The sequence below is a fragment of the Solanum verrucosum genome, unplaced genomic scaffold, assembly GCF_900185275.1.
Source record: "Solanum verrucosum unplaced genomic scaffold, falcon-dt-bn FXZP01000051.1, whole genome shotgun sequence".
NCBI lineage: Eukaryota > Viridiplantae > Streptophyta > Magnoliopsida > Solanales > Solanaceae > Solanum > Solanum verrucosum.
In genome coordinates this window covers 1,113,417-1,139,396 of record NW_026020110.1, presented here as the reverse complement: position 1 = coordinate 1,139,396, position 25,980 = coordinate 1,113,417, and the positions used below count along the sequence as shown (strand labels likewise).

At 36.1% G+C, this 25,980-nt stretch overlaps 2 protein-coding genes across 2 annotated transcripts in view; both read left to right on the top strand.

Annotated features, from left to right (window-relative positions):
* Positions 1-10,971, top strand: part of LOC125825378 (protein VAC14 homolog) — a 29,953-nt gene extending 18,982 nt beyond the window's left edge. The window contains exons 13-20 of the mRNA XM_049504722.1: positions 224-289; positions 1,207-1,322; positions 1,426-1,546; positions 1,768-1,929; positions 2,086-2,214; positions 5,122-5,190; positions 10,124-10,426; positions 10,659-10,971. Of these exons, the coding sequence (XP_049360679.1) occupies positions 224-289; positions 1,207-1,322; positions 1,426-1,546; positions 1,768-1,929; positions 2,086-2,214; positions 5,122-5,190; positions 10,124-10,426; positions 10,659-10,748 (1,056 nt within the window). The 3' untranslated portion in view covers positions 10,749-10,971. The remainder of the gene's footprint in view (positions 1-223; positions 290-1,206; positions 1,323-1,425; positions 1,547-1,767; positions 1,930-2,085; positions 2,215-5,121; positions 5,191-10,123; positions 10,427-10,658) is intronic.
* Positions 10,972-16,816: 5,845 nt separating this feature from the next.
* On the top strand, positions 16,817-18,469 carry LOC125825352 (uncharacterized). The gene is made up of 4 exons (XM_049504695.1): positions 16,817-16,866; positions 16,950-17,176; positions 17,382-17,908; positions 18,005-18,469. Exons 1-4 carry the CDS (start codon positions 16,817-16,819, stop codon positions 18,467-18,469), a joined length of 1,269 nt encoding a protein of 422 aa, XP_049360652.1.
* The last annotated feature ends 7,511 nt before the right edge of the window (positions 18,470-25,980 follow it).

The window sequence follows — 25,980 nt, the reverse complement described above, 5'->3', positions numbered from 1 at the left end:
TTTGCTTTTGGTGATCTTGTTATGCAAAAATATTTTCCATGTTTGTTTGAACTTTCAGAAGTAATATGATGTATGTTGTATGTGAACTCTTTGATAATACCCTGATTTTGCAAATATATCGTTTTATCAGTCTATAAATAATTGATTTCATTCACATTTGCTTACATTGCTGTGGTTCCTGAATGCTTATCAATGTAGGTGTTCATTTTTATTTTTGAGACAGGTCTTAGTTTTTCTTAACGATGTCCTTGAAACTCTTCTAAAGGCGCTATCTGACCCCTCTGATGAGGTACTTCCTACTCCTTTGCTCTGCTTAAGATGATGTAGTTTGCCTAGATGATGTCACTAGGTTCACAGTTATGATCAACACAAGTTATATTTCACAGTACTTTTGTGATGGACCTGGCCATGACAACCTTGTGTTTCTTTTTTCTGATTTTCTTGTCCCTTGGTTGGCTTTTGAAACTCAACTTTTAGCTGTATCTATGGGTTTTCCCTTGGTTTGGTACCCTGATGTAATTTAGTTTTAAAACTTTTGATATTACAAGTGGTTCCTTTCCTTTTTCTTTTTTCTTGGACCTTCGTGATATCAGTGTTACGGATAACAGCCAATTAGCTTTTTCTACATCATCTCTGATTCTCATGTTTTATGAAGTTTTAAAACACCAGCATCATTTGGTATTGCTTCAAGCCTTGCAAATATTTTCCGTTTTGTGCAATAAATCAAAAGCCTGCTGATTGTCTTCCTATACTTCAACTTTTCTACCATGTAGCGTTTGGCTGTTACTTTTTAGTTTATTGCTATGAATATCTTCCTATCTGATGAAGGAATGCAGGTTGAACTCATTCTTGATCTGGTTAATCCTTCGTAGTTTTAAGTTTAGTGAACTACATATTCTGATAATTGCCCATCTCTCATATTTCATCTTAATCCAGATTAGCCCCTACTTTTAAGAAAGTTAAAGATAAAGACCATTGTATTACTGGTTTTGATCCATGGTCAACCTCCTTTAGTTGGAAGGGGCTTTATTTGCAAGGGAGTGGAGAAATGAGGGTGGGTTTTTCTGTTATGATTGATGTTGCTGGGAAAATTTTTAGGTGCTTAAATTATAAAGATAACATGCTTGATTGAATCTTCACATCTGCTATTTTGTGGGTTGCAGTTGTATAAAGAATTTCCCACTTATATTGTTGATTCTTTTTCAGGTAGTTCTTTTGGTGCTCAAGGTGCATGCATGTATAGCTGAAGACCCTCAACACTTCCGCCAGCTTGTTGTGTTCCTGGTTCACAACTTTCAGCTTGATCACTCACTCCTGGAAAAGTAAATGTTTTTCTTCTGTCCATTTTTGGGTGCTGCGATATTTGTGTCTTTTCATTGTTGAGGTCCTTTTCTGTTGAGATCTTACCTTTAATCTTCCTCTCAGACGTGGAGCTTTGATAATTCGTCGGCTGTGTGTCCTTCTAGATGCTGAAAGAGTTTATCGTGAACTGTCTACCATACTTGAAGGGGAATCAGATTTGGATTTTGCATCTATCATGGTTCAGGTTTCACTTCTGACATATTATTTAGCAGTAGACTTATCTTGATTCTGACAAATGGGGTGAAATAGTTAGTGACAGTTATTATGATTTGTTAAGTATAACTTATTGGAGAAACTTATTAAAAAACATATTAGAGAACTTAGAAATATGACGCGTTCCTAGGGTCGGTTTCACATCTCCAATGCTCAAAGAAAACGCTGAGCATCTGCTTATTTCTATTTCAGGCCTTAAACTTGATTTTGCTTACTGCATCTGAGTTGTCTGACCTTCGAGATCTTCTTAAACAATCTCTGGTCAATGCTGATGGGAAGAACTTATTTCTTTCCTTGTATGCATCATGGTGCCATTCTCCAATGGCAATAATCAGCCTCTGCCTATTAGCTCAGGTAAGCTAGAACTCTTTTTGAGATAGTAACTCTTTTCTCTTTTGAGATAACAGGTAAGCTAGAACTTTCACTTGTCTTTCTCAAGCCTTTTCACCTCTTTCTCTTTTTGAACTGAACAAATCTTCGTCCTTATTTCTGTTTGGGATTTCCCTACAGGCTTATCAACATGCAAGTTCGGTTATCCATCTGTTGGTTGAAGAAGACATCAATGTGAAGTTCTTAGTCCAACTGGATAAGTTGATCCACCTTCTGGAAACTCCGACTTTTGCTTACCTTAGGCTGCAGGTATTTTGGTTGTCCTTTTATCAAGTTATTAATCATTGAAATTTGGGTTGTTTTTTTTTTTGGGTAGATAATTTAATTTATATTGAGGAAAGGTTCCCATATACAAGAGATATATCAAAAAGTAAGAATTTACACCAAAAACATGATTCTCTGCGAAAGATACCCAGTCATCTATACAAATAGGTATCTCAAAGGTGCACCAAAAAGCAATCAAAGGCAATAGGTTACTCCTCATATGCACAAATCAGTTTCAATTTCCTTATATGCTCTCCTATTGCTTGCCCTCCATACGACCCACATAAGAGCTAGTGGTACAACCTCCCATGCCTTTTGTCTTCTTATCCTACTTTTACCAGCTTAGCTGTGCCACACATCTAACAGTACCTGACCACTCTCCATGGACCTGTTGCCACCTTAAAATGCACTAAATGATCAATTTCTTCATCTGAGCATATACGCATATTGCACCTACTAACACAAGTAATTCTCTTCCTCGAATTCTCAGCTATCTGAATCGCTCCCCTCACTGCAAACCAAGAAACTTTTATGGGTGCCTTGGGAATCCAAACGATTAAGTGTGGAAATGTGTCTCCTCTCTCACCTCCAAGAATCCTGAGTAGAGGTTGATATGGTCTGCTTGTAACTTTGGAATTCCCCCTTCTCCCAGTCTTCTATGTTTGTTCATTATGCTTTTGGCAGAAGCTTTTTTTTTTTTTTAACTTGAAAAATTATTATTGATGATGGGAGTGTTTCCTTCTCCTTCTCTTTAAGTTGTATGTTCCTTCTTTTATCCAATTTAATCTGTAGAGACAAGCTATTTCAGCTAAAAAATGAGATGTCAATGATGAAAACTGCTGAATGCGAAGCAACAAGGGAACATTTCTTGTCGTTGCTTTTTAGAATTAAGCTGCATTGTGTTAATTTTTGATTCCTAGATGCTTTGAATGCTATAAAGTTCATGTTATTGCATCAATATATTTTCTTGCTCTTAGAAGCATATTTCTTGGTTCTGGTGTGTTTGATGGAGCATGCCAAAGGACCAAAAAGCTTCTGGTCTACATTTCACAAGTAAACAAGCATGAAACAACTTGGAGGGAAGAAGATTGTATTATTATCGACATATCTTCTTCACAAAACAATTTTATACCAACATCTCACCACAAAAAGGTTGATATAGGGTGTCATCGCAATTCTGGACAAGTGCATCACCAGCTGCCTTACACCTATCATCGAGTGGACCGTCTTAACATTTCTACACAAGTACCCATAAACATGTAATCATGATACGCGAAGTTTATCAATTTCAAGACTGAAATCATATGGCATATTGGCCTAATCGTGAATGTGGAACCATAAAGTGAAACATCAAGGGTTTCAAAACAGTTATTATATAACCATAATACTGTCAAAAGACACATGCACATGTCTAGACTAAGCACAGGGACATTAGGGATGGCAATGGGGCAGTGCGGATGCGGGGCAGGGTGGGCTTTAGGCTATGCGGGGCAGGGTGGGTTGAAGTGGGTTTTTTAAAAAATAAAACTAATGAGGGGCAGGGCGGGTATATGTGATTTTATGTGGGTTGAAACTTAATTTTAACTTTTTACATTAATAAGAGTGATAGAACATTATTTATTAAGACAACTTCTTTAAAGCTACTAAAATATTCAAGATATTAAATGAAAATGGTTCAACAAAAAATAATACAATTTCTTACATGTTTCCCAATTGACCTCTAAAACATATATTTTGAAGTCATTATCCTATTAAATTAATACAACTTAATATTTTTATGAATTTTATTTTTAGTATCAAAATTAACTAGAAAAAGAAAATATTAAAAAAATTATGCGGGATGGGGGTGGGGTGGGGCGGGTTGAAAATGAAAAAAGTTGTTATGCGGGTCGGGGCGGATTAAAAATTTTGCAGGTTAAGCTCAACCCGCTCCCGCCTCCGCCCCCCCGCCCCGCACCGCCCCATTGCCATCCCTAAGGGACATCTCCCAGCTATGCAAAATAATAAATTATAATGACCCTGGCAATGATAATCGGGCTCAGCGAAAGCTGACAAGGGAAGAATTGATAAAATATCGGATGCACGAAAGATAAAGAGACTCTAAAATCTAAGAACAAGGAAGTAAGGATAGGAGATAGACACAAACAATGAAGTAACTGTCAACAATAGCTATATTAAAGCTAAAACATCCAATTAAGAATCCAAACAAGCACCAAATCTATAAAGACCCATACAAGAGAAACGCATTCCTCAAGCATGAAATCTATCACTAGATAACCCTCGTGAGGAAAGATCTTCAAGCAAGCAGTCTCTTCAACATTCAATAGCAACAAAGGCCATAGCCTACTGCTCACAAGAGTTTCACTCAATAATTCAACATAGCCTCAAAATAATCTTATAATAATCTAAGTCTAAACGAGTTATTCTCCACTATTTATAGCCTAGCTAATTCTTACAAAAATACTTTTAATGAAATAAGGGCCTTCCTAGTCAACAAACTTGCATTTCTAGAATAGCTACTTTACATTCATAGCCTCTTTCTCCCTGCTCCGAGTGGTCTTCCATGTGGAGACTTGTACTTCCACTTTAGTATGTTTGTGATCCTCAAGGCTTCATTCCAAGTTCCCTCCAAGCCCCCAACATAGCGACTTGATTGAACTCCTTAGCTTGCCATGGCATGCGTGCATCAGGAATCAGCAGTGATCTCCAGATTGATGGTTGGTTTGTGCAAATGAAGTGTGGACCTAATTTGAGTTGTGCCTTCTATATTCCATAGTGTCGGATGAAATAAGTCATACATAGTTTTTGTGTGGTTGGATGTACTGATTGTGCTCAACTTATTGATTACATCACTACATTTGAGGGAGATAGTTATTTACTTTTTTCTTGCAGCTTCTTGAACCTGGAAGATACATATGGTTGTTAAAAGCTTTGTATGGTCTGCTGATGCTGCTACCGCAGGTATGTTGTGAATTGATTCTCCACTGACTTTGAATTGAAGGTCATTGCACCAAATATATTCTCATTTTTTGTAATATTTTACTGCTTTAAAAGAGGTGTAAAAGAGGTAGAGAACTTCTAGGAAAAAAAATGGTTCTCCACAAGGAGATCCAATCATCTCTGCTAATATCTTATAGGTGCTCCTAAAATGTACAAGAACTTTAAAGTTTCTTTAATTTGTACCAAGGTAATTCACCCCTTTCAAAAGATCATGATTTCTTCCTCTCCATATGAGTCACAAAATTGTGGGGGCTCATTTCCGTCTTGCTCATTTTCCTCCTAAATGGGCAACTTTGCAGCAGCTCTCAATCAAGGTCCTAAAACTTCTAGGGCATACTTTATAGCCTGTGTTCCATCTGACGGAAAAGTAATAAGTGGTTCACATCCTTCCCTGCCCTTAAACTTGAGCTGACATGAATTTTCTCCCCCTATGTTCTATTGATGTAAGACGTCATTTGTTTTTATTAAGATTAAGACGTCTAATCCTAATACACATCTGGAACTTGAGCTGACATGAATTTCTTCCCCCAAGTTTTATCAATGTAAGTTCCCATTTCTTTTTATTAATATTAATGACGTCTAATCTGAATATATATCTGAATATTAAGATGTAGTATTAAGATTTGATTACAAAATTATTAAGAGTATTTGTTTTCTTAACATTTGAATGTATAAACTTGTCTTTATTTAATTATTATATGAAATACTCCTATGTTTCATGTATGTGTCTTAATTTGATTGGCCATTGAGTTTAAGAAAGGTAAGGAAGACTTACGAATCTTGTGGTACTAAACTAAATATATGTGTAATGTACCAAAATATCTTTAAATCTTGTGGTCTTAAATAAGCCATGTGGATGTTAGAATTAAAAGCTACTCCCTCTGTTTCAAAAAGAATGACCTAGTTTGACATGGAACGGAGTTTAAGAAAAGAAAGAAGATTTTTTAAGCTTGTGGTTCTAAATTAAAGTTATGTCAAATGTACCAATATGCTCTTTAATCTTATGGCCTTAAACATGCCACGTGGAAAGTTGAAGTTAAAGTGTTGCCAAAAAAGAAACGGGGTCATTCTTTTTTAAACAGACTAAAAAGAAAACTAGTTCATTCTTTTTGAAACGGAGGGAGTATTAAATATAGAAAGTGACATTATTTTTGAAACAAACTAAAAGAGAAAGTAAGACACTTAAATTGAATAAGAGGGAATATATAATTCATGTAAAATACTACTCCCTCCGTTTCGATTTGTTTGTCTTACTCTCCTTTTTAGTCTGTTTGAAAAAAAATGTCTCTTTCCTTTCTTGGTAACTCTTTAATTCTAACTATGTTTAAGACCACAAGATTAAAGGGCGTTTTGGTACATTCTTACATATCTTCAGTTGTAGACCACATAATTCAAGTCTTCTTTACTACACCCAAGGGTGTGGCCTAGTGGTCAATGAACTATGAAGTGGTAGAACCATGAGGTTTCACATTCAATTCTCAGCGGAGACAAAAAACACTAGGTGATTCTTTTCATCTGGCATAGCCTTGGTGGACATAGATACTTGGTACATGGTATCGGTGGGAGGTGGCAGGTAGGTGTGGTCGGGACACCATGATCATCAAAAAAATATAAATTTTCCTTAAATTTTGTGCCAAGTCAAAGCCAAACATTTCCCTATGACTTTGACACGTTTCTAGCGTCGACCTTAAATGCTCCCCTCTTGGACTTTCAGTTTTGGCCCAACTGTAGAACCCAAGACATTGCCCAATGACTTTGGCACGTTTGTTTAACTTTTCAACACTATTAAGTGTTCTTTTTGCCTCTTCCGTTCATATCTCCTTGTATAGCATCAGTTGTCTACCTGACAGCTGGCTTCAATAGTGTCTTCTTAGACTTCTGGTGAGCAAGAGATTCAATTTAGTCTCTTAACTCCCTTTGAAGCTTCCATAATTCCCATTCGTGAACGATTTCTCCACATAGAGCAGGGACCTATGTTTTGTCATCGGCTATGTCCCTGCATTTAGGTGCTTCTATAGCCATTGTACTACCATTTCTGGTGAGTTCTGATCAAGTTTCCCAAGTAGGGAAGTTTTAAGGCATTTCTCCGGGTTCTTAATTTCACAATTAGAAATAGAGAAAATTAACTCTTTAAGTTTAATTCAATTCACATGACATTATCGTGACATCACTGGCTAGGCTGTTACCTTTTTAGATGTCTTCAGTGACATCTCATAAGAATTCAAAACAGAGCTCTTTGAATTCTTTAGGTTCTTGGGTTGATTCACAGAAATGAACAAGTAGGTTATTGACTGTTGTTCGAGGTTCTAGATAGAAGGAACAGCTCTCTTTCCAAAAGTTAATGCAGCTTCTAATATTCTTGAGGGAGGTTTATTAAGATTGCATCAATACTCTCATCTGGTATGTGCGTTTAAGAGTTTCCACGTATCATCTTTTGTTACGCAAGTTTAGTTTCTTGAGTCTAATTTAATACAGTGCCAAAAGTTGATCATATGGTCGCATGAGTAGTCCTATTAGCTGTTCTTTGTAAAAAGAATTGAGTAATTCAGTCAGCTGTTGTTCTTATTCTTGGAATTAGTGTCACAGGTATTGTCCATTTTATACTGCTTAATTTGGATGTTTAGTCATACAGACAGCACTAACAAAGAGTTCATCTAAATATTCATTTTTCCTGGTCATCACCTTATCTACTCTTATTAGAAGTGGATACTCCCTTCGTTTCAATTTATATGAACCTATTTCTTTTAATTTAATCCATTTAAAAAAGAATGATTCCGTTTTAAATTGGAAACAATTTAATGGAACTTCCCATATCAACCTTTGTGAGAAGCTCCATACAAAATAGCATGTTTGAAACCACAAGTTTCAAAAGTCTTTATTGTCACTCAAATGTTGGCCTGGGGCCACAAGTTCAATAGTTTTCCTTGACTGTGCCAGTCAATAGGCTCACATAAATTGAAATGTCGCTCTTTTTGCTTTCATATCAATTTAGGGGTGTGCATTTGATTTTTCGGTTCGGTTTTGTATTATTAGGTTTTGATTTTTCGATTTTTGATTTTAAAAAAGTGTAACCCAATCCAAACCTAAATAAATTTGGTTTGGTTTGGTTTAGTTATTCGGTTATGTCATTAATTAGCAACATAATCAAAGTTTAATTTGCAATTTGAAAAAAAATAATTAAAAATAAGTAAATGATATTGAATGTTTTAAATGTACTTTCTAATATAAATCACTAGTAAAACTCACAACACAATACTTGAAAGTATATCAATTATAGATATCCAAACATAAAATACAAAACTAAGGGTCTGTTTGGAAAGCCACTTGTAATTGGAATTGGTGTAATTACTAGGGTAGTAATTACCAGCCTAGTAATTGCATAGCCTGGTAATTTCACTGACCTGTTTGTTTTCCACTGTGTAATTACACATCTACTGTTCATATGCACAATTGGAATCATAAGATAATATTAAATTTTAAAAATAAAATTTATATGCAAAGCGAAGCCCGGTATTTAAGTGGAGAAGGGTAGAAGGGCGGGCCCATTATCCACCGAGTTTAGAAGGTTGTGATTGGTCCAAAGGGCGGGTCACAGACGGATTTCTCGGTTATCAAAAAAAAATATTTAAGATATATATTGTCTTTTGAAAATATATTAATTAATAAACATATGTTCTTAACTAATATTATGAAAAAATATTAATTGATTTATACTTTTCAAATTAGTATGTTTCAATTGAATTAATCATAAATACTAAAAGTACAAGATTTCTATGAACATCATGAAATGCATGTTTGATAAAACGATAACATTATAAATAAAATGTCATAAATTCTTAAAATATTTGACAAAAAAAAATTCTATCAAGTCTAACTAAAAAATAAATGACTTGCAATGTGAAGTCTCTAGTCAATACTACTAAAACAAATGAAATTGAAAATATAACATAAGTTCTAAATTCATAACAAAAAAAATTTAACATAATACTCTTATGTCAAATTTCAACATAACATACATAAATATGATTCAAAAGAAAAGAAAAATATAAGTCTATAACCTTGGTTAACAATGAAATCTTCTTTAATTTAAAAATTAAAATACTAACAAAATTATGCTAATGAAAAAAAAAAATATGACATAAAAAATAGATAGTACGAATAATTGCATGGAATCACATGAAGTAAATGTTGAGAATGAGAAAGAAATGAAATGAAATATAAATAATAAAAATAAGAATAGAATTTAAAATAATAGAAATAAAAAACAAATTAAAATGAAAAAAATATAAATATAAATAAAAAGAAGAAATTAAAAAATAATCAGCTTGTAATTACACTGTAATTACCAGCAATTCAAAGCCCCTCCTTGAGAATTGGAGACTGTAATTACTTCCTGCCAATTAAAACCAATTACCTACTAACCAAGTAATTACATGGCCAACCAAACATGCCAGACAATGTAATTACACTCAATTATACTAAATCCAATTAACAGGTGGCTTTCCAAACAGGCCCTAAATCATAATGAAAGGGGAATAACTAAAAATGGACAAAATTGGTTAACTCCTCAAAGATTTCAGTTTTTATTTTTCTAAATCCAAAACCAAACAAAGTAAATTGTAAATTATTAATCCAAAACCAAAACAAAAATTCGAAAAATCAATCCAAATTAGAATTCGGTTCGATTTGGTTTGATTTTTAGGTTTAATCCGAATAGTGCACACGCCCATGTATAATCATTGATGCTTTAGTCTAAAAATGTTATCGTTGATGCTTAGTTGACATGTCGTATGTGTGTGTGGCTGCGCTGGCAAATGTCAAAATCTTCATCCCTATACTGCAATTATATGTGCGTGTTTGCTAATTTAAAACATCTTTTAATCAATTGGTGCAGCAAAGTGCAGCCTTTAAGATTCTCCGAACTCGTTTGAAAACTGTGCCTTCCTACTCCTTCAAGGAAGAGAGTATTAGGAGAATTTCATCTGGGATTCCGTATTCTCAATTTAATTATGGTGGAGGAGGAGGGTCACAAACACTTGAGGAGGGAGACTTGAATGAAAATCCAAATTCGCTCGACATGCATAATGGGATAAACTTTGCCTCAAAGCTGCAGCAGTTTCAGCAAATTCAGAAGCAACATCATTTGCATTCAAAGTCACAGACTCAATCACGTTTTGTTTCTACTTCATCTGCGAAGGTGTTGCTCTGCCTACTCAATTTACTGATAATGTTTGACGTATTCACTATTACTTTGATATTGAACTTGTATAATTAAAGCTTTATTCAGAGGGGAATTAAAAAATTTGAGATAACTGATTTTGCTCAAGCTAGAAAGATAAATTTGATATGGGGAAGGGCGGGCTGACGGGATGTACAACAAGCTGTGCATGTACTGCTGCTATTCATTCTCTAACCTCTTCTATATTCAGGATATACAAATAGCAGAAGAACCAAAGCGATCTGCGGACTTGAATAGGCCCCCTTCAAGATCGTCTCATAGAGGCTTGGGACAGATGTAACTCTGACTCTGCTGATTATATGGGTTATCATAGTATTCTTGTAAGTTGTAAATTATCCTAGTAGCTTGTGAGGGAAGAGGAGGGAGGAGGGGTATTAATTCATATATATCCTAGCAATTTCTTTTTTTCTTTTCAAAGGATATTTAGGGGAACATTGTCTATGTGGTTCTATTATTTTTGTTGTATACCATATGGGCAAAACATGTAGGTTTGTAGGATTATATATATACGTTGTATATGAACAGTTAGTTTTATTCATACTACTTCTGCTATTATGGTTTAAATATAAATATTTTATTATTCATCATTAGAGGTGGATCCACGTGTATCCTTGAGGGTGCACACCCGTTAACTTCAAAAATTTATGTATATATATATATATATATATACACACACACCTTAAAATAGACATATTTTACTAGGCACCCAAATGCACAAAAGCTAGTTGGGTTAGCTGGTTTAGACGCTACTTCATTTGAGAACGGGACTGGGCTCGAATCCCATTTGCTTATTTTCTTGTTTTTTTTTTCGTTTTTAGTTGTGAAGTTTAAAAATATCGAATAAAATAGGGGGATGGATAGTTTCGAACTTGCGACCCATGGTGCAAAGTGAAATTTAAAACCACCACAAAACAAAACAAACTTTATCTACTAGAGTCATTTAATTTATTTATACATGAATATCGTAGTTTTGTATTTTTATGTTTAATAAAATTATCATATAAATCAATATTGGGTACATATTTAACTAACGTGCATTATTGTTGGTGGTATACCCGTTATCTTCAAATCCTGGGTTCGCCTTTGTTCATCATGGTTAACAGTTCCTTTCTGGAATAGGCTTGGGGCTGCAGATATCGGTAATAGATTATTGGTTTAACGATTTTGGTAATTGTTTGTGTTTTTTCCCTGGTTATTAGTTCTATAATGGTTTGGGTTTTTTTTTCTTAATGAGCTACCTGATAACCCAATATTTAATTAACGAATTACAATAATCCTTTTTGATGTATAAAGTTTCCCTTTGGGTTAAGTCTCATTCTTTTACTTCTCATAGTCTCAAACTCTTAGGGGTTATTTGGTAACTGGATAAAGCTACTCCCTTCGTCTAAAAATAGTTGTCAACTATATTATTTTAGAATGTCTAACAATACTTATCTACTTTATGATATCAATAGATAATTTTACACTTAGTTTCTAATTTACCGTTATCATTAATTCTAGTCATTTCTTTATTACATTTTGTAATCATTTAAAATTTATTTAAATATAAATTTATTAAAATGATTCGGATTATATTAAATTCATTAATATATTAGTCCAAATAAATATTATGGATTGATATAATTGAGTTAATCATTTAAATTCAATAAATATAAATTTAATTAAAGTCCGCTCCATAAAGCCCATATGCCATGTCACTTAAATTTGATTGGCCGAAGAGAATCTTATTCTAATCACAACTCCCCTATTCTAAAACTATAAATAGGGGTCTTCATAATTCAGAAAAGAGAACGAAGAATTCGAACAAGAAGCTAGAGAAAGCTCGTGGATCAAAAGCCGCAATTTCTCTACAAGTTTGAGAATTCGAGAATTCAAGTGTTCAAAGTTCAAGATTTGAAGAAGTCAAGATCAAGTTCAAGAACGATCAAGTTCAAGAACGATCAAGATCAAGACCGCCGGATTCAAGATCAAGCTCGAAGCCCTTGAATTCAACTAGAAAGTCAAGATCAAGATAAAGTTCAAGTCCAAGATCAAGATAGAGATCAAGATCAAGTCCAAATCCAAGATCAAGATCATGATAGAGATCAAGATCGAGATAAATCCCAAGTTCAAGATCAAGCTCAAGAGCCCTTGAATTATATTTGAAAAGGTGAATTCAGAGGAATTATAGAGATTGTAACAGTCGCACTTGAAATAATAAAACGATTGTTGCATAATTTTTTTCGTTCTTGATTATTGTTTTCTCGACACGAATTTTATTGTCTACAAATTCTGGCACGCCCAGTGGGACAATCTCTACCTCTCATCCCAACTTTTCAAGCATCAAACAACATCGAGATGACTTCCATGAAGAACAACTCTCGATCAACTACCTCTAAGGCCACTAGCTCCAAGTTCTCAACTGAAGTTGAAGGCATTCTTGATGTTACCTTTGGAAGTTTCGGAGCTGTTACGAGAAAAAAAGCTGCTACACTAGGACAACAAACACTGCAAGTGTCGTCTGCATCAACTCCTGTTTTTGGGTCTTCAACTCCTAAAAGAGCAAGTTCCTCCACAAACGCTTTAGAAGGAGGAAGCAGTGTTGCTAAAAAGATTAAGAAGACATTAGCTCTCCTTGAGCAATCTGGTTCCAAGAACTCTACCACAAGGGAGAGCTATGATTCAATGAATGAGTCACCTCCACGTGCATCGCGTAATGTGAGTCTGCTGAAGATCAACTTACGCGACAATCCATGCTACTCTCCTACATCTCCAATGATCATGCAAACAATGGTGGCTGCTACTTCTTCCTCTGACGAACAACTCGCAAATCTGACGAAGTTGGTTGAAGGATTTACAAAGCATGTACAACACCAAGAGTCTAGAATCAATAAGTTGATGGATCGAATGGAAGGACTTTCAGATGGAGAAGCGAGCCATGCGCCTGGAAAGGGTGTTGAAGTTCAAGTGATTGAAGATCCTGTGAAGAAAGCACCGCTTGTTAATGAGATACCAGTTTCTTCTGAAGGAATGATCCCACTCGATCGCTTGAAGGAGTTCATTGAAGGCACTATCAAAGATAAGTATGAAGTCTCCACCAAGTCTTCTCATATGTATGCCAAGCCATACACTGCAAGAATTGATAACTTAAAAATGTCTGTTGGTAATCAACTTCCCAAATTTCAACAATTTGAGGGTAGAGGAAATCCGAAGCAACATGTTGCACACTTTGTGGAGACATGTAATAATGCTAGAACATATGGAGGCTATCTTGTCAAGCAGTTTGTCCGGTCTCTAAAAGGAAATGTCTCTGATTGGTACACAGATCGTGAACCCAATTCTATTGATAGTTGGGAGCAACTAGAGCACGAGTTTCTCAATTGATTCTATAGCACGAGGCGTACTGTGAGCATGGTATAACTTACGAATACTCTCCAAAAGAAGGATGAACCAGCCATAGACTTCATAAATCGATGGAGGAACGTGAGCCTGAATTGCAAGGATAGGCTTAGTGAAGCTTCTGCAATAGAAATGTGTATCCAAGGGATACACTGGGAGCTTCTTTATATCTTACAGGGAATAAAACCAAAATCCTTTGAAGATCTAGCTACTCGCGCTCATGATATGGAGTTGAGCATGTCCTCTGCCGAAAAGGATATGACGTTTATCCATGACCCTCGCAAAGGAAGAGACAAGCAGGAACCTAAGAGATGGAGCAAATTTATGCCCAAGAACGACAACAAAGAGTCAATGAATGTTAATATGTCGCCTGTGAAGTTCACTAAGAAGGAAGGGAAGAAGCAAAGTGTGAGAACGAATTTCCAAGCGCTTTCAAACCAAAAATCGATCCTAAGGGAAATGCAAGAAAAGGAATACCCCTTCTTGGATTCTGACGTTTCTGATATTTTTGATGAATTGCTTGAATTAAAGCTCATTGAGTTGCCGGAGATGAAGCGACCTGATGAAGCTGGAAAAGTTGATGACCCAAATTATTGCAAGTATCATAGACTTGTGAGTCATCATCTTGAAAAATGTTTTGTCTTCAAGGATAGAGTGATGCGATTGGTTAGAGAAAAAAAGATTGTCCTTGATGATGAGAAAGCTAGTTCTAATCAAATCTCCATCACATTCAGCTCGCTCGATCCGGTCCAAATATGTATCGCAGAAAAGCATGGAGAAGAGTCATTGGAGCTAGACAAATCTCAAGTTGATATAGATGGTGATGAAGGTTGGATTCTTATGACTAGGTGAAGACGCAACAGGTCGAGCTTACGAAAAGAATCATGTGCTCAACCGATTAGAAAGAAGATGGTGAAGAAACTGGCAAAGCATAAATCAATAAAGCGCCCAAAGAAGGCAAAGGTAGAAGTGCATCACTACCAGAAACCCCGACATCCTGTAACTCTACAAGAATTCTTACCAAGTTGGTTGCGCACAAAGTCTACTCAAGAAAATGTTGAGTCATCATGTTTTAATGTTGATAAAGAAGAAACAATGAAGGTGTCTCCAACTGACAAAGAAGGAACAACAAGAGAATCCTCATCAAAAGTGCTTCTAGTGGCGAAGAAAATGCAACAAGGGAAATCTCGTCAATGATTTCTCCTTCACCTTCTGAAAAGCCTATTGAACCTTCTTCCCAAGAAGTATATACATGTGATACAAAAATCACATTCACAGATAATGATCTTCTATTTGGTGAAACACTACACAATCGTCCTTTGTATATGGTTGGTCACGTGCTAGAGAAGAAGATAAATAGAATCTTGATAGATGAAGGATCTGGAGTCAACATTATGCTTATCCACACATTGAAGGAATTCGGCATCACGACCGAAGAACTTAGTAAAAGTCGTTTGTTGATACAAGGATTCAATCAAGCAGGACAGAGGTCCATGGGCTCCATTAAATTAGAAATCCACATAGAAGATTTGCGATCAAGCGCATGGATGCACGTGATCGATGCAAAGACTTCATACAATATATTACTTGGCAGGCCTTGGGTACACGAGAATAAAATTGTCTCATCTTCTTACTATCAATGTTTGAAGTATCTTGAAGATGGGATTGAAAGAAAGATAGTTGCAGATGATAAATCCTTTCACCGAAATTGAGACGCACTTTGCCGATGCAAAATTCTATTTGAAGAGTTATGTTGTTAAAGGGACAAAATCTAATGATGTCAAATCAACCAAGTCTGACAAAATCACAAGCAAAAGAATCGATACGGCTGTCGGAAAGGCAAAAGTTGACACTATAGAACTTTGTCCTAATCTCAATGAAGGGAAGACCATGTCTTCAAAGAAGAATTTGACTTCTGGACTTCGCTATGTTCCAAAAGTAAAGAAAGAAGAAGTCAAATCATCTAACCTTCAAGAAGATGCATTAAGAGGACTAACTCTTCCTATCAGACGGATTGATGCAATAAACTTGCCTTCAAAGCTACCAGGAAAGACAATCGCTCAAAATCAAGTGTGAGATGTGGCACTCCCTACAAAACGCACGGGAGAAGGTTTTGATCCTAATACTTACAAGTTATTTATGAAGGCTGGATATAACCCTAATGAGCCATCAATGTTAGGGAAACTCCCGTCAGTTGATAAAACCAGGCAAGCACATGAAGGCATAGGCTATAACCAACCACCGCCAGTTTGCATCTCCATAAGAAGACGAAGCAATAATCATATAACTTTTGAAGATAATGTCACTGCTCCCAATAGAAAACCTTCCATTTTTATCGACTTACAGAATCGATTGCAAGAACTTCTGTGTTCGAGAGATTAGGTCCATTGAAGAAGAGAAACAATAAGCATCGGAGAAGCTATCTAAAAGTGACAACGCTGGCTTCATCTATGATCCAAAAGGATTTCAAAAATTTGATTCCTTCTAGAATGAGGCGACGAGTGGAACTTGTGGTTTCGTGTAAAGAGGAACTCAAGGCAAAGGCTCATACTGTGGTTTACACCAAGGAGCGCGAGGAAGATGAAGAAAGTGTAGGCTTTTCATATCATGTTACAATCCAGAATGAGCACGATTCTTTGCCTCAAATGAGGATTGATGAAGAGTTAGAAGATATTGTTTGGTGTTGTCATATATCTATCAATGACAATGACCCTCTAGAAAAGGAGGATGATGGAGATGTTCCACCAGAACTTGAAGAAGGAGTGAAGACCACAATAGATCCCTTAAAGGAAGTTAACCTTGGCACTGATGAAGACCCAAGGCCTACTTACTTGAGTGTCTTTGTAGAAGTTGATGAAGAAATCACTTATATGAATATACTCAAAGAATATAGGGACGTCTTCGCTTGGAGCTATAAAGAAATGACTGGCTTGAATCCTAAAGTAGCAGTCCATTAGTTGGCAGTCAAAAATGGTGCTCGTCTTGTTAAGCAAGCCCAATGACGTTTTAGGCCAGACTTGGTTCCATTGATAGAAAATGAAGTCAACAAACTCATTGAGGCAGGATTCATTCGTGAAGTTAAATATCCTACATGGATTTCAAGTATTGTTCCTGTAAGGACGAAGAATGGCCAAATTCGAGTTTGTGTTGACTTCAAGGATCTCAATAATGCATGTCCTAAAGATGAGTTCCCTTTTCCCATTCCTGAGCTAATGATTGATGCCATCACTGGTTATGAGGCGATGTCATTCATGGACGGTTCTTCTGGCTATAATCAAATCCGCATGGCACCAAAAAATAAAGAACTCACCGCATTTCACACGCCTAAAGGTATTTATTGCTACAAAGTGATGCCTTTCGGTTTGAAGAATGTTGGTGCTACGTATCAAAGGGCTATGAAAAATATATTTGATGACTTACTCCATAAAAATGTTGAATGTTATGTGGATGACCTGGTGGTAAAGTCGAGAAAGAGGAGTGATCATTTGAAAGACTTAAGAATGGTGTTTGAGCTTTTTCAAAGATATCAACTAAGGATGGTATGCCTTTGGAGTTACTTCTGGAAAGTTCCTTGGCTTCATTGTGAGACATCGAGGAATTGAACTAGATCAAGCCAAAGTTGATGCATTATCGAAGATGCTTGAGCCTCGAAATATTCATGAGTTAAAAAGTCTCCAAGGAAAGCTAGCCTACTTGAGGAGGTTCATCTCAAATCTAGTAGGACGATGCCAACCATTCGGTCATCTCATGAAGAAAGGTGCTCCTTTTAATTGGGACGAAACATATAGCGATGCCTTTAAAAGTATCAAGTCGTATCTAGCGAAACCTCCAATTTTGGCAGCCCCTATACCTGAAAAGCCATTGATACTCTACATTGCGGCACAAGAAAGATCCGTACGAGCCCTGTTAGCTCAAGAGAATAGTGAAGGCAAAGAAAACTCTATTTATTACTTGAGTAGAACGATGACACCAAATGAGCTGAACTATTTGCCAATTGAAAAATTGTGCTTGGCACTAATCTTCTCAATTCAAAAGATGAAGCATTATTTTCAAGCACATGTTGTTCGTCTTATTTCTAGAGCAAATCCCATCAAGTTTGTTATGTTGAAACTTGTCCTTAGTGACCGACTAGCAAGATGGTAGCTCCAATTTCAATAGTTTGAGATCGTGTACATCCTTCAAAAAGCTGTGAAAGGACAAGCATTGGCGGATTTCTTGGCAGACCATCCGATACCAGATGATTGGGAGTCAACTGATGAGCTTCCTAATGAAGATGCAATGTTAATTGAAGTTCAACCTCCTTGGAAAATGTACTTTGATGGAGCTGCACATCGTGGCGGAGCTGGTGTTGGCGTAGTGTTCATCACTTCACAAGAAGAGATCCTACCATTCTCCTTTACTTTGAAGCAATGTTGCTCCAATAATGTTGTTGAATACCAGGCATTGATACTTGGAATTGAGATGGTCGTTGACATGAAGCAATTAAACTTACAAGTCTTTGGTGACTCTCAGTTGGTGATCAACCAACTCTTGGGAAGTTATGAGGTGAAAAAGCCCAAATTGCATCCTTACCATGATTATGCTCAAAAGTCGATAGGATGTCTTGGAGATGTAATCCTTTAACATGTGTGTAGAACGGAGAATAAGAAAGCCGATGCATTGGCTGTTCTAGCTTCAACGATATCCCTTCCTGATCAGACACAAGTGACTATTTGTCAAAAATGGATAGTACCACCGTCAAATGAGGAAAAATGTATAGAAAATGAGCTTAATCATCTCGTCGTCGTTTCTGAAGCCGCGTGAAGAGTGGAGACAACCCATTATTGACTACATGTATTATGGGATACTTCCAGAAAATCCAAGGAGAAAGACTGACATTCATCGTCGTGCACCTCACTTCCTTTACTACAAGGACACATTATATAAAAGATCATTTGAGGGTGTACTATTACGATGTTTGGGAGAGGAAGAAGCAATTCAAGCTTTGCAAGAAGCACACTCAGGAGTATGTGGATCACATCAATCTGGACCGAAAATCCACTTTCACATAAAGAGGATGGGGTATTATTGGCCAACCATGGTGAAGGATTGCTTAGATTATGCTCGGAGGTGCGATGCTTGTCAATTTCATGCGAATTTCATACTTCAGCCGCCCGAAGTATTGCACCCAACTATTGCATCTGGGCAATTTGACGCTTGGGGATTGGATGTTGTGGGACCACTACCAAAATCTTCTGGTGGACACTTGTACATCTTGGCTGCAACAGATTACTTCTCAAAATGGGCTGAAGTTGTCGCTCTTAAAAAAGTGAAGAAAGAGAATGTTGCAAATTTTATCCGATTGAATATCATTTATCGCTTTGGCATCCCTCGCTACATAATAAAAGACAATGGCAAGCCATTTGATAACAAGTTAATGAACAAAATTTGTGATCTTTTTGGTTTCAAGCAGCGTAAATCTTTTATGTATCATGCTGCCGCCAATGGTCTCGCATGAAAGAATGGAAGAAGTTTTGTGGGCATATAGGACGACGTACCGCACTCCAACTCAAGCGACACCATATTCACTCGCTTTTGGTGTTGAGGCAGTCCTACCACTCGAGCGTCAAATACCTTTCTTAAAACTTGCTATTCAAGAAAGGATCACTGAAGAAGAAAATGCTCGATTGCGTCTTGCTGAGTTAGAAGCACTTGACGAAAAGAGGCTAGAAGCCCAACAAAACCTTGAATGTTATCAAGCTCGTCTATCTTGTGCTTTCAATAAGAAGGTTCGCTTGAGATGCTTCCAAGTTTGAGACCAAGTTCTCGCGATAAGAAAACCCATCATTACTTCGCACAAGTCTGGGGGAAAATTTACCTCAAAGTGGGACGGACCATATGTCGTACAAGAAGCATATTCACATGGTGCTTACAAGCTTGTTGATGCAGATGGCGTAAGGATCGGTCCTATTAATGCAAAATTCCTAAAGAGGTACTATTACTGAAGTAAAGATGATGCTCCTTAAGGTATGAGCCTAAAATGCATGTCACTCCTGGCCCACAAGAGTATAAACTGTGTACGGCACAACAACAACAAAAAAACAAAAAAAATTACTCAATCCCCCAGACCTACGTTGTGACTTGATCCTCTTTACCGAGGTACGTAGGCGCTTAGAATATATCCTAAGTTCAGTTGCATGAGTGTCAAAAAACCACATATTCCCACTTAATCTGTCACATGAAAGTCAAAGCAATAAGTATTTTATTTTATCTTGTCTCATCAAACTTTAGACTTGCACGAAGTATTGATTGGTCAATAGATGGGGGCAAACCCTTAAAATAATATGAGTTTCGTTAACAACATGCTTGAAGTCTTCAAATCTTTCAAGTATACAAGCTGAAGTCTTCAAATCTTCCAAGTATACAGGCTAAAGTCTTCAAGTCTTCCAAGTATGCAAGTTGAAGTCTTCAAATCCTCCAAGTATGCAAGCTGAAGTCTTCAAATCTTCCAAAGTATGCAAGTTGAAGTCTTTAAATCCTCCAAGTAAACAAGTTGAAGTCTTCAAATCCTCTAAGTATGCAAATTAAAGTCCTCCAAGTCTGCAAGTTGAGGTCCTCAAATTCTTTAATTCTGCAAGTTGAAGTCTTCAAATTCTTTAAGTCTGCAAGTTGAAATCTTCAAGTTTGCATCTTCAAAGTCCTCTAAGTCTGCAAGTTGAGGTCTTCAAATTCTTTAATTCTGGAAGTTGAAGTCTTCAAATTCCTCAAGTCTGTAAGTTGAAGTCTTCAAGTCTTCAAGTTGAAATGTTTAAGTCTAGAAGTTGAAGTCTTCAAATTCTTTAAGTCTGCAAGTTGAAGTCTTCAAATTCTTTTTAAGTCTGCAAGTTGAAGTCTTCAAATTCTTCAAGTCTGCAAGTTGAGGTTTTCAAATTCTTTAATTCTGCAAGTTGAAGTCTTCAAATTCTTCAAGCCTTCAAGTTGAAGTCTGCAAGTTGAAATCTTTAAGTCTTCAAGTTGAAATCTTTAAGTCTTCAAGTTGAAATCTTTAAGTCTGCAAGTTGAAGTCTTCAAATTCTTCAAGTTTGCAAGTTGAAGTCTTCAAATTCTTCAAGTCTGCAAGTTGAAGTCTTCAAATTCTTCAAGTCTGCAAGTTGAAGTCTTCAAATTCTTCAAGTCTGCAAGTTGAAGTTTTCAAATTCTTCAAGTCTGCAAGTTGAAGTCTTCAAATTCTTCAAGTCTTCAAGTTGAGGTCTTCAAATTCTTTAATTCTGCAATTTGAAGTCTTCAAATTCTTCAGGTCTGCAAGTTGAAGTCTTCAAGTCTGCAAGTTGAAATCTTTAAGTCTACAAGTTAAAGTCTTCAATTTAAGTCCTCAAGTTGAAATCTTTAAGTGTACAAGTTGAAGTCTTCAAATTTTTTAAGTATGCAAGCTAAAGAAGTCTTCAAATTCTTTAAGTCTGCAAGTTGAAGTCTTCAAATTCTTTAAGTCTGCAAGTTGAAGTCTTCGAATTCTTCAAGTCTGCAAGTTGAGGTCTCCAAATTCTTCAAGTCTGGAAGTTGAGGTCTTCAAATTCTTTAAGTCTGCAAGTTGAAGTCTTCAAATTATTCAAGTCTGAAAGTTGAAATTTTCAAGTCTTGACACCATAAATTACCTTTATTAGGGCGGAGATTTATATCTATCCGCTTTCGCCTTAACAATACCATAAATTACCTTTCTTAGGGCGGGGATTTATATATATCCGCTTTCGCCTTAAGAATACCATAAATTACCTTTCTTAGGACGGAGATTTGTATCTATCCGCTTTCGCCTTAAGAATACCATAAATTACCTTTCTTGGGGCGGGGATGTTTATCTATCCACTTTCGCCTTAAGAATACCATAAATTACCTTTCTTAGGGCGGGGATTTATATCTATCCATTTTCGCCTTAAAAATACCATAAATAACCTTTCTTAGTGCGGGGATTTGTATCTATCCGCTTTCGCCTTAAGAATACCATAACCTTTCTTAGGGTGGGAATTTTTATCTATCCGCTTTCGCCTTAAGAATACCATAAATTACCTTTCTTTGGGAGGGGATTTGTATCTATCCGCTTTCGTCTTAAGAATACCATAAATTACCTTTCTTGGGACAAGGATGTTTATCTATCCACTTTCGCTTTAAGAATACCATAAATTACCTTTCTTAGGGCGGGGATTTATATCTATCCGCTTTCACCTTAAGAATACCATAAATAACCTTTCTTAGGGCGGGGATTTGTATCTATCCGCTTTCGCCTTAAGAATACCATAACCTTCCTTAGAGCGGGGATTTATATCTATCCGTTTTCGCCTTAAGAATACCATAAATTACCTTTTTTAGGGTGTGGATTTGTATCTATCCGCCTTCGCCTTAAGAATACCACAAATTACCTTTCTTGGGGAGGGGATTTGTATCTATCCGCTTTTGCTTTAAGAATACCATAAATTACCTTTCTTAGGGCGGGGATTTATATCTATTCACTTTTGCCTTAAGAATACCATAAATAACCTTTCTTAGGGCGGAGATTTGTATCTATCCGCTTTCGCCTTAAGAATATCATAAATTACCTTTCTTGGGGAGGGGATTTATATCTATCCGCTTTCGCCTTAAGAATACCATAAATTACCTTTCTTAGGGCGGGGATTTGTATCTATCCGCTTTCGCCTTAAGAATACTATAAATAACCTTTCTTAAGGCGGGGATTTGTATCTATCCGCTTTCGCCTTAAGAATACCATAACCTTTCTTAGGGCGGGATTTATATCTATCCGCTTTCGCCTTAAGAATACCATAAATAACCTTTCTTAGGGCGGGGATTTGTATCTATCCACTTTCGCCTTAAGAATACCATAACCTTTCTTAGGACGGGGATTTATATCTATCCGCTTTCGCCTTAAGAATACCATAAATTACCTTTCTTAGGGAGGGAATTTGTATATATCCGTTTTCGCCTTAAGAATACCATAAATTACCTTTCTTGGGGAGGGGATTTGTATCTATCCGTTTTTGCCTTAAGAATACCATAAATTACCTTTTGTAGGACGAGGATTTATATCTATCCGCTTTCGCCTTAAGAATACCATAAATAACCTTTCTTAGGGCGGGGATCTGTATCTATCCGCTTTCGCCTTAAGAATACCATAACCTTTCTTAGGGCGGGGATTTATATCTATCCGCTTTCGCCTTAAGAATATCAGATGTATGACAGAATTTAAAGTTAACTTCAAAAAATCAACTAGAAAGATTCTGAAGGTATTAAATCTTGAATTTCGAATATGTTGTAGACGTTTGTGTCTAGATTCTAAATAATCAAGTAACTTGTGATTTCGTTGTTCTTACATCAAGACACAAGAGTTTTAGTAAAGCCACACAAATCTGAAATTTTCAGTATGACAGAATTTAAAGTTAACTTCAAAAAATCATCTCGAAAGATTTTGAAGGCATTAAATTTTGAATTTTGGATATGTTGTATACCTTGTGTCTAGATTCGAAATAATCAAGCGGCTTGTGATTTCGTCGTTCCTACATCAAGACACGAGAGATTTAGTAAAGCCGCACAACCCTGAAATTTTCAGCATGGCAGAATCTAGAGCTAACTTCAAAAAATCATCTAAAAAGATTCGGAAGGTATTAAATTCTGAATTTTTGATATGTTAGAGATCAAGAAGTCTAGTTTCTGGAAAATCAAACCGTTCATGATTTTAATTTTTCTACAATGAGATATGAATTTTCTACGACAGACGTGTCAAGCTGTAAATAAATAAAAAATGACGAAATTCAGAAAAAGGGAGGAAAATTACCTTGAATTATGCCCCTTTCATCATAGGCTTGTAGCTCACGATCTGTAATTGAAGACAAAATTGTGGATATAATGTATCTATTTATAGATGTCATGTGATGGGAATAAAATCTTTCTCCTAGTTCAATTACAATTCTTTTTTTATTAGGACAATAGAAAAGGACATGAATTTGAAGTTGAGTGAAACTACAATTCCTAGTTCAACTACAATTTTCAAATTGTAGCTTAAATGGCGTCATAAAATAAGATTTTGAGTCGGTGATTTATCCTACTACAACTCCAATTTGGGATAAAATTTGCATCATAATATAAGATGCATATTTAATATGCTCACCTGCCACGACAATGAGTCCTTCTCCTAGACCAATAGCAATTCCTTCTTTTTTGGGTTATGCTAAAGTAATTGACATAAATACTCTCCTGACCGAATTGGTTTTCCTATTGCTAGTGGCATGTTTGCCACGTAAGATTAAAGGGGTCACATGCCCACTCCAATTACATGTATTGGAGTCGGACAATAAATTAGAACATTGCATGGGTATGGTAAATAAATTACTATTTAATTAATACTTCAAGTCTAGTCTTCAGAACATAAAATATCCCGACAAGACTTGAAGCAGAGGGCATTTGTAATCATTTAAAATTTATTTAAATATAAATTTATTAAAATGATTCGAATTATATTAAATTCATTAATATTTTAGTCCAAATAAATATTATGGATTGATATAATTGAATTAATTATTTAAATTCAATAAATATAAATTTAATTAAAGTCTGCTCCATAAAGCCCATATGTCATGTCACTTAAATCTGATTGGCCGAAGAGAATCTTATTCTAATCACAACTCCCCTATTCTAAAACTATAAATAGAGGTCTTCATAATTCAGAAAAGAAAACGAAGAATTCGAACAAGAAGCAAGAGAAAGCTCGTGGATCAAAAGCCGCAATTTCTCTACAAGTTCAAGAATTCAAGAATTCAAGTGTTCAAAGTTCAAGATTTGAAGAAGTCAAGATCAAGTTCAAGATCAAGTTCAAGAACGATCAAGATCAAGACCGCCAGATTCAAGATCAAGCTCGAAGCCCTTGAATTCAACTAGAAAGTCAAGATCAAGATAAAGTTCAAGTCAAGATCAAGTTCAAGTCCAAGATCAAGATAGAGATCAAGATCAAGTCCAAATCCAAGATCAAGATCAAGATCGAGATAAATCTCAAGCTCAAGAGCCCTTGAATTATATTTGAAAAGGCGAATTCAGAGGAATTATAGAGATTGTAACACTCGCACTTGAAATAATAAAACGATTGTTGCATAATTTTTTTCGTTCTTGATTATTGTTTTCTCGACGCGAATTTTATTGTCTACACATTTTTCAAGACATTATATTTATTATATTCAAATGGTGATATAAACTATCCTTCTATTTATAGTTTCGTAAGAAATGTGCAAAGTAAATAGTGAACAAGTATTATTGTACAGCGGGAGTACATCTAATACATGAATACTTTATTATTCATGTATTAATTTTAGAGAAAAGAGTAAAAAAAAAATTGTCCCTCAACTTTCATTCATTAGTTGATTTTATCCTTACCATTAAAATAAAGTTGTTCTTACCCCTGCCCTCTACAAACTTATCACCCGTAGTCTAGTGTTTTAAAAGGCGGGAGTGTAAAGCGAGGCTAACGTGGTGGGCCCATAACCCACAGGTCCCAGGTTCATAGGTCTCATGTGTACAAGCCAAGTCTAAGTAGCGTCTCGAGGATCGGTACGGAGACGTCTGTACTTATCTTCGAGAGGCTATGGTGACTTTTAGGAAAGATCTTTATCACTTGATTCTCTATCGTGCGTCCTTGGTCCGATCTAATTCTTATCACTTCACTCTGTTCTCTCTCTCATTGTAATGACTCAAAGTTGGTCCTGCGTGGGTGCGAGTTTAGGTGTCATCGCGTGATTTTAATGTTAGATCTGGTTTTGATGCGGAGGTGATAGGTTTGTGGAAAGGAAGTGTGATCAGACATGGAATTCTCTTCGAAACGAGTGAGTAAGGTTGTGGCCAAGGGATGTGTTTTGAGTTTATGGTATTGGAAGATGAACATTTATTAAGAGAATTCAGGAACGTCTTATTTCTCCGGTCATTTATTCAACAACGAGAATAGTGTTTGTGTGACTTATACGACGGAAGTGGTTAGACAATGAAGAATGGTGTAAGTAAGAGAATGACTATGCTGAGAGTGCTGCGACTTTGGAAACTACAGTTTGTGTAGTTCGTCATAAGGGAATGGATTGCGTAGTATATTATGATGATGAAGTTGCACAAACCAAAATCAGAAGTTCTAC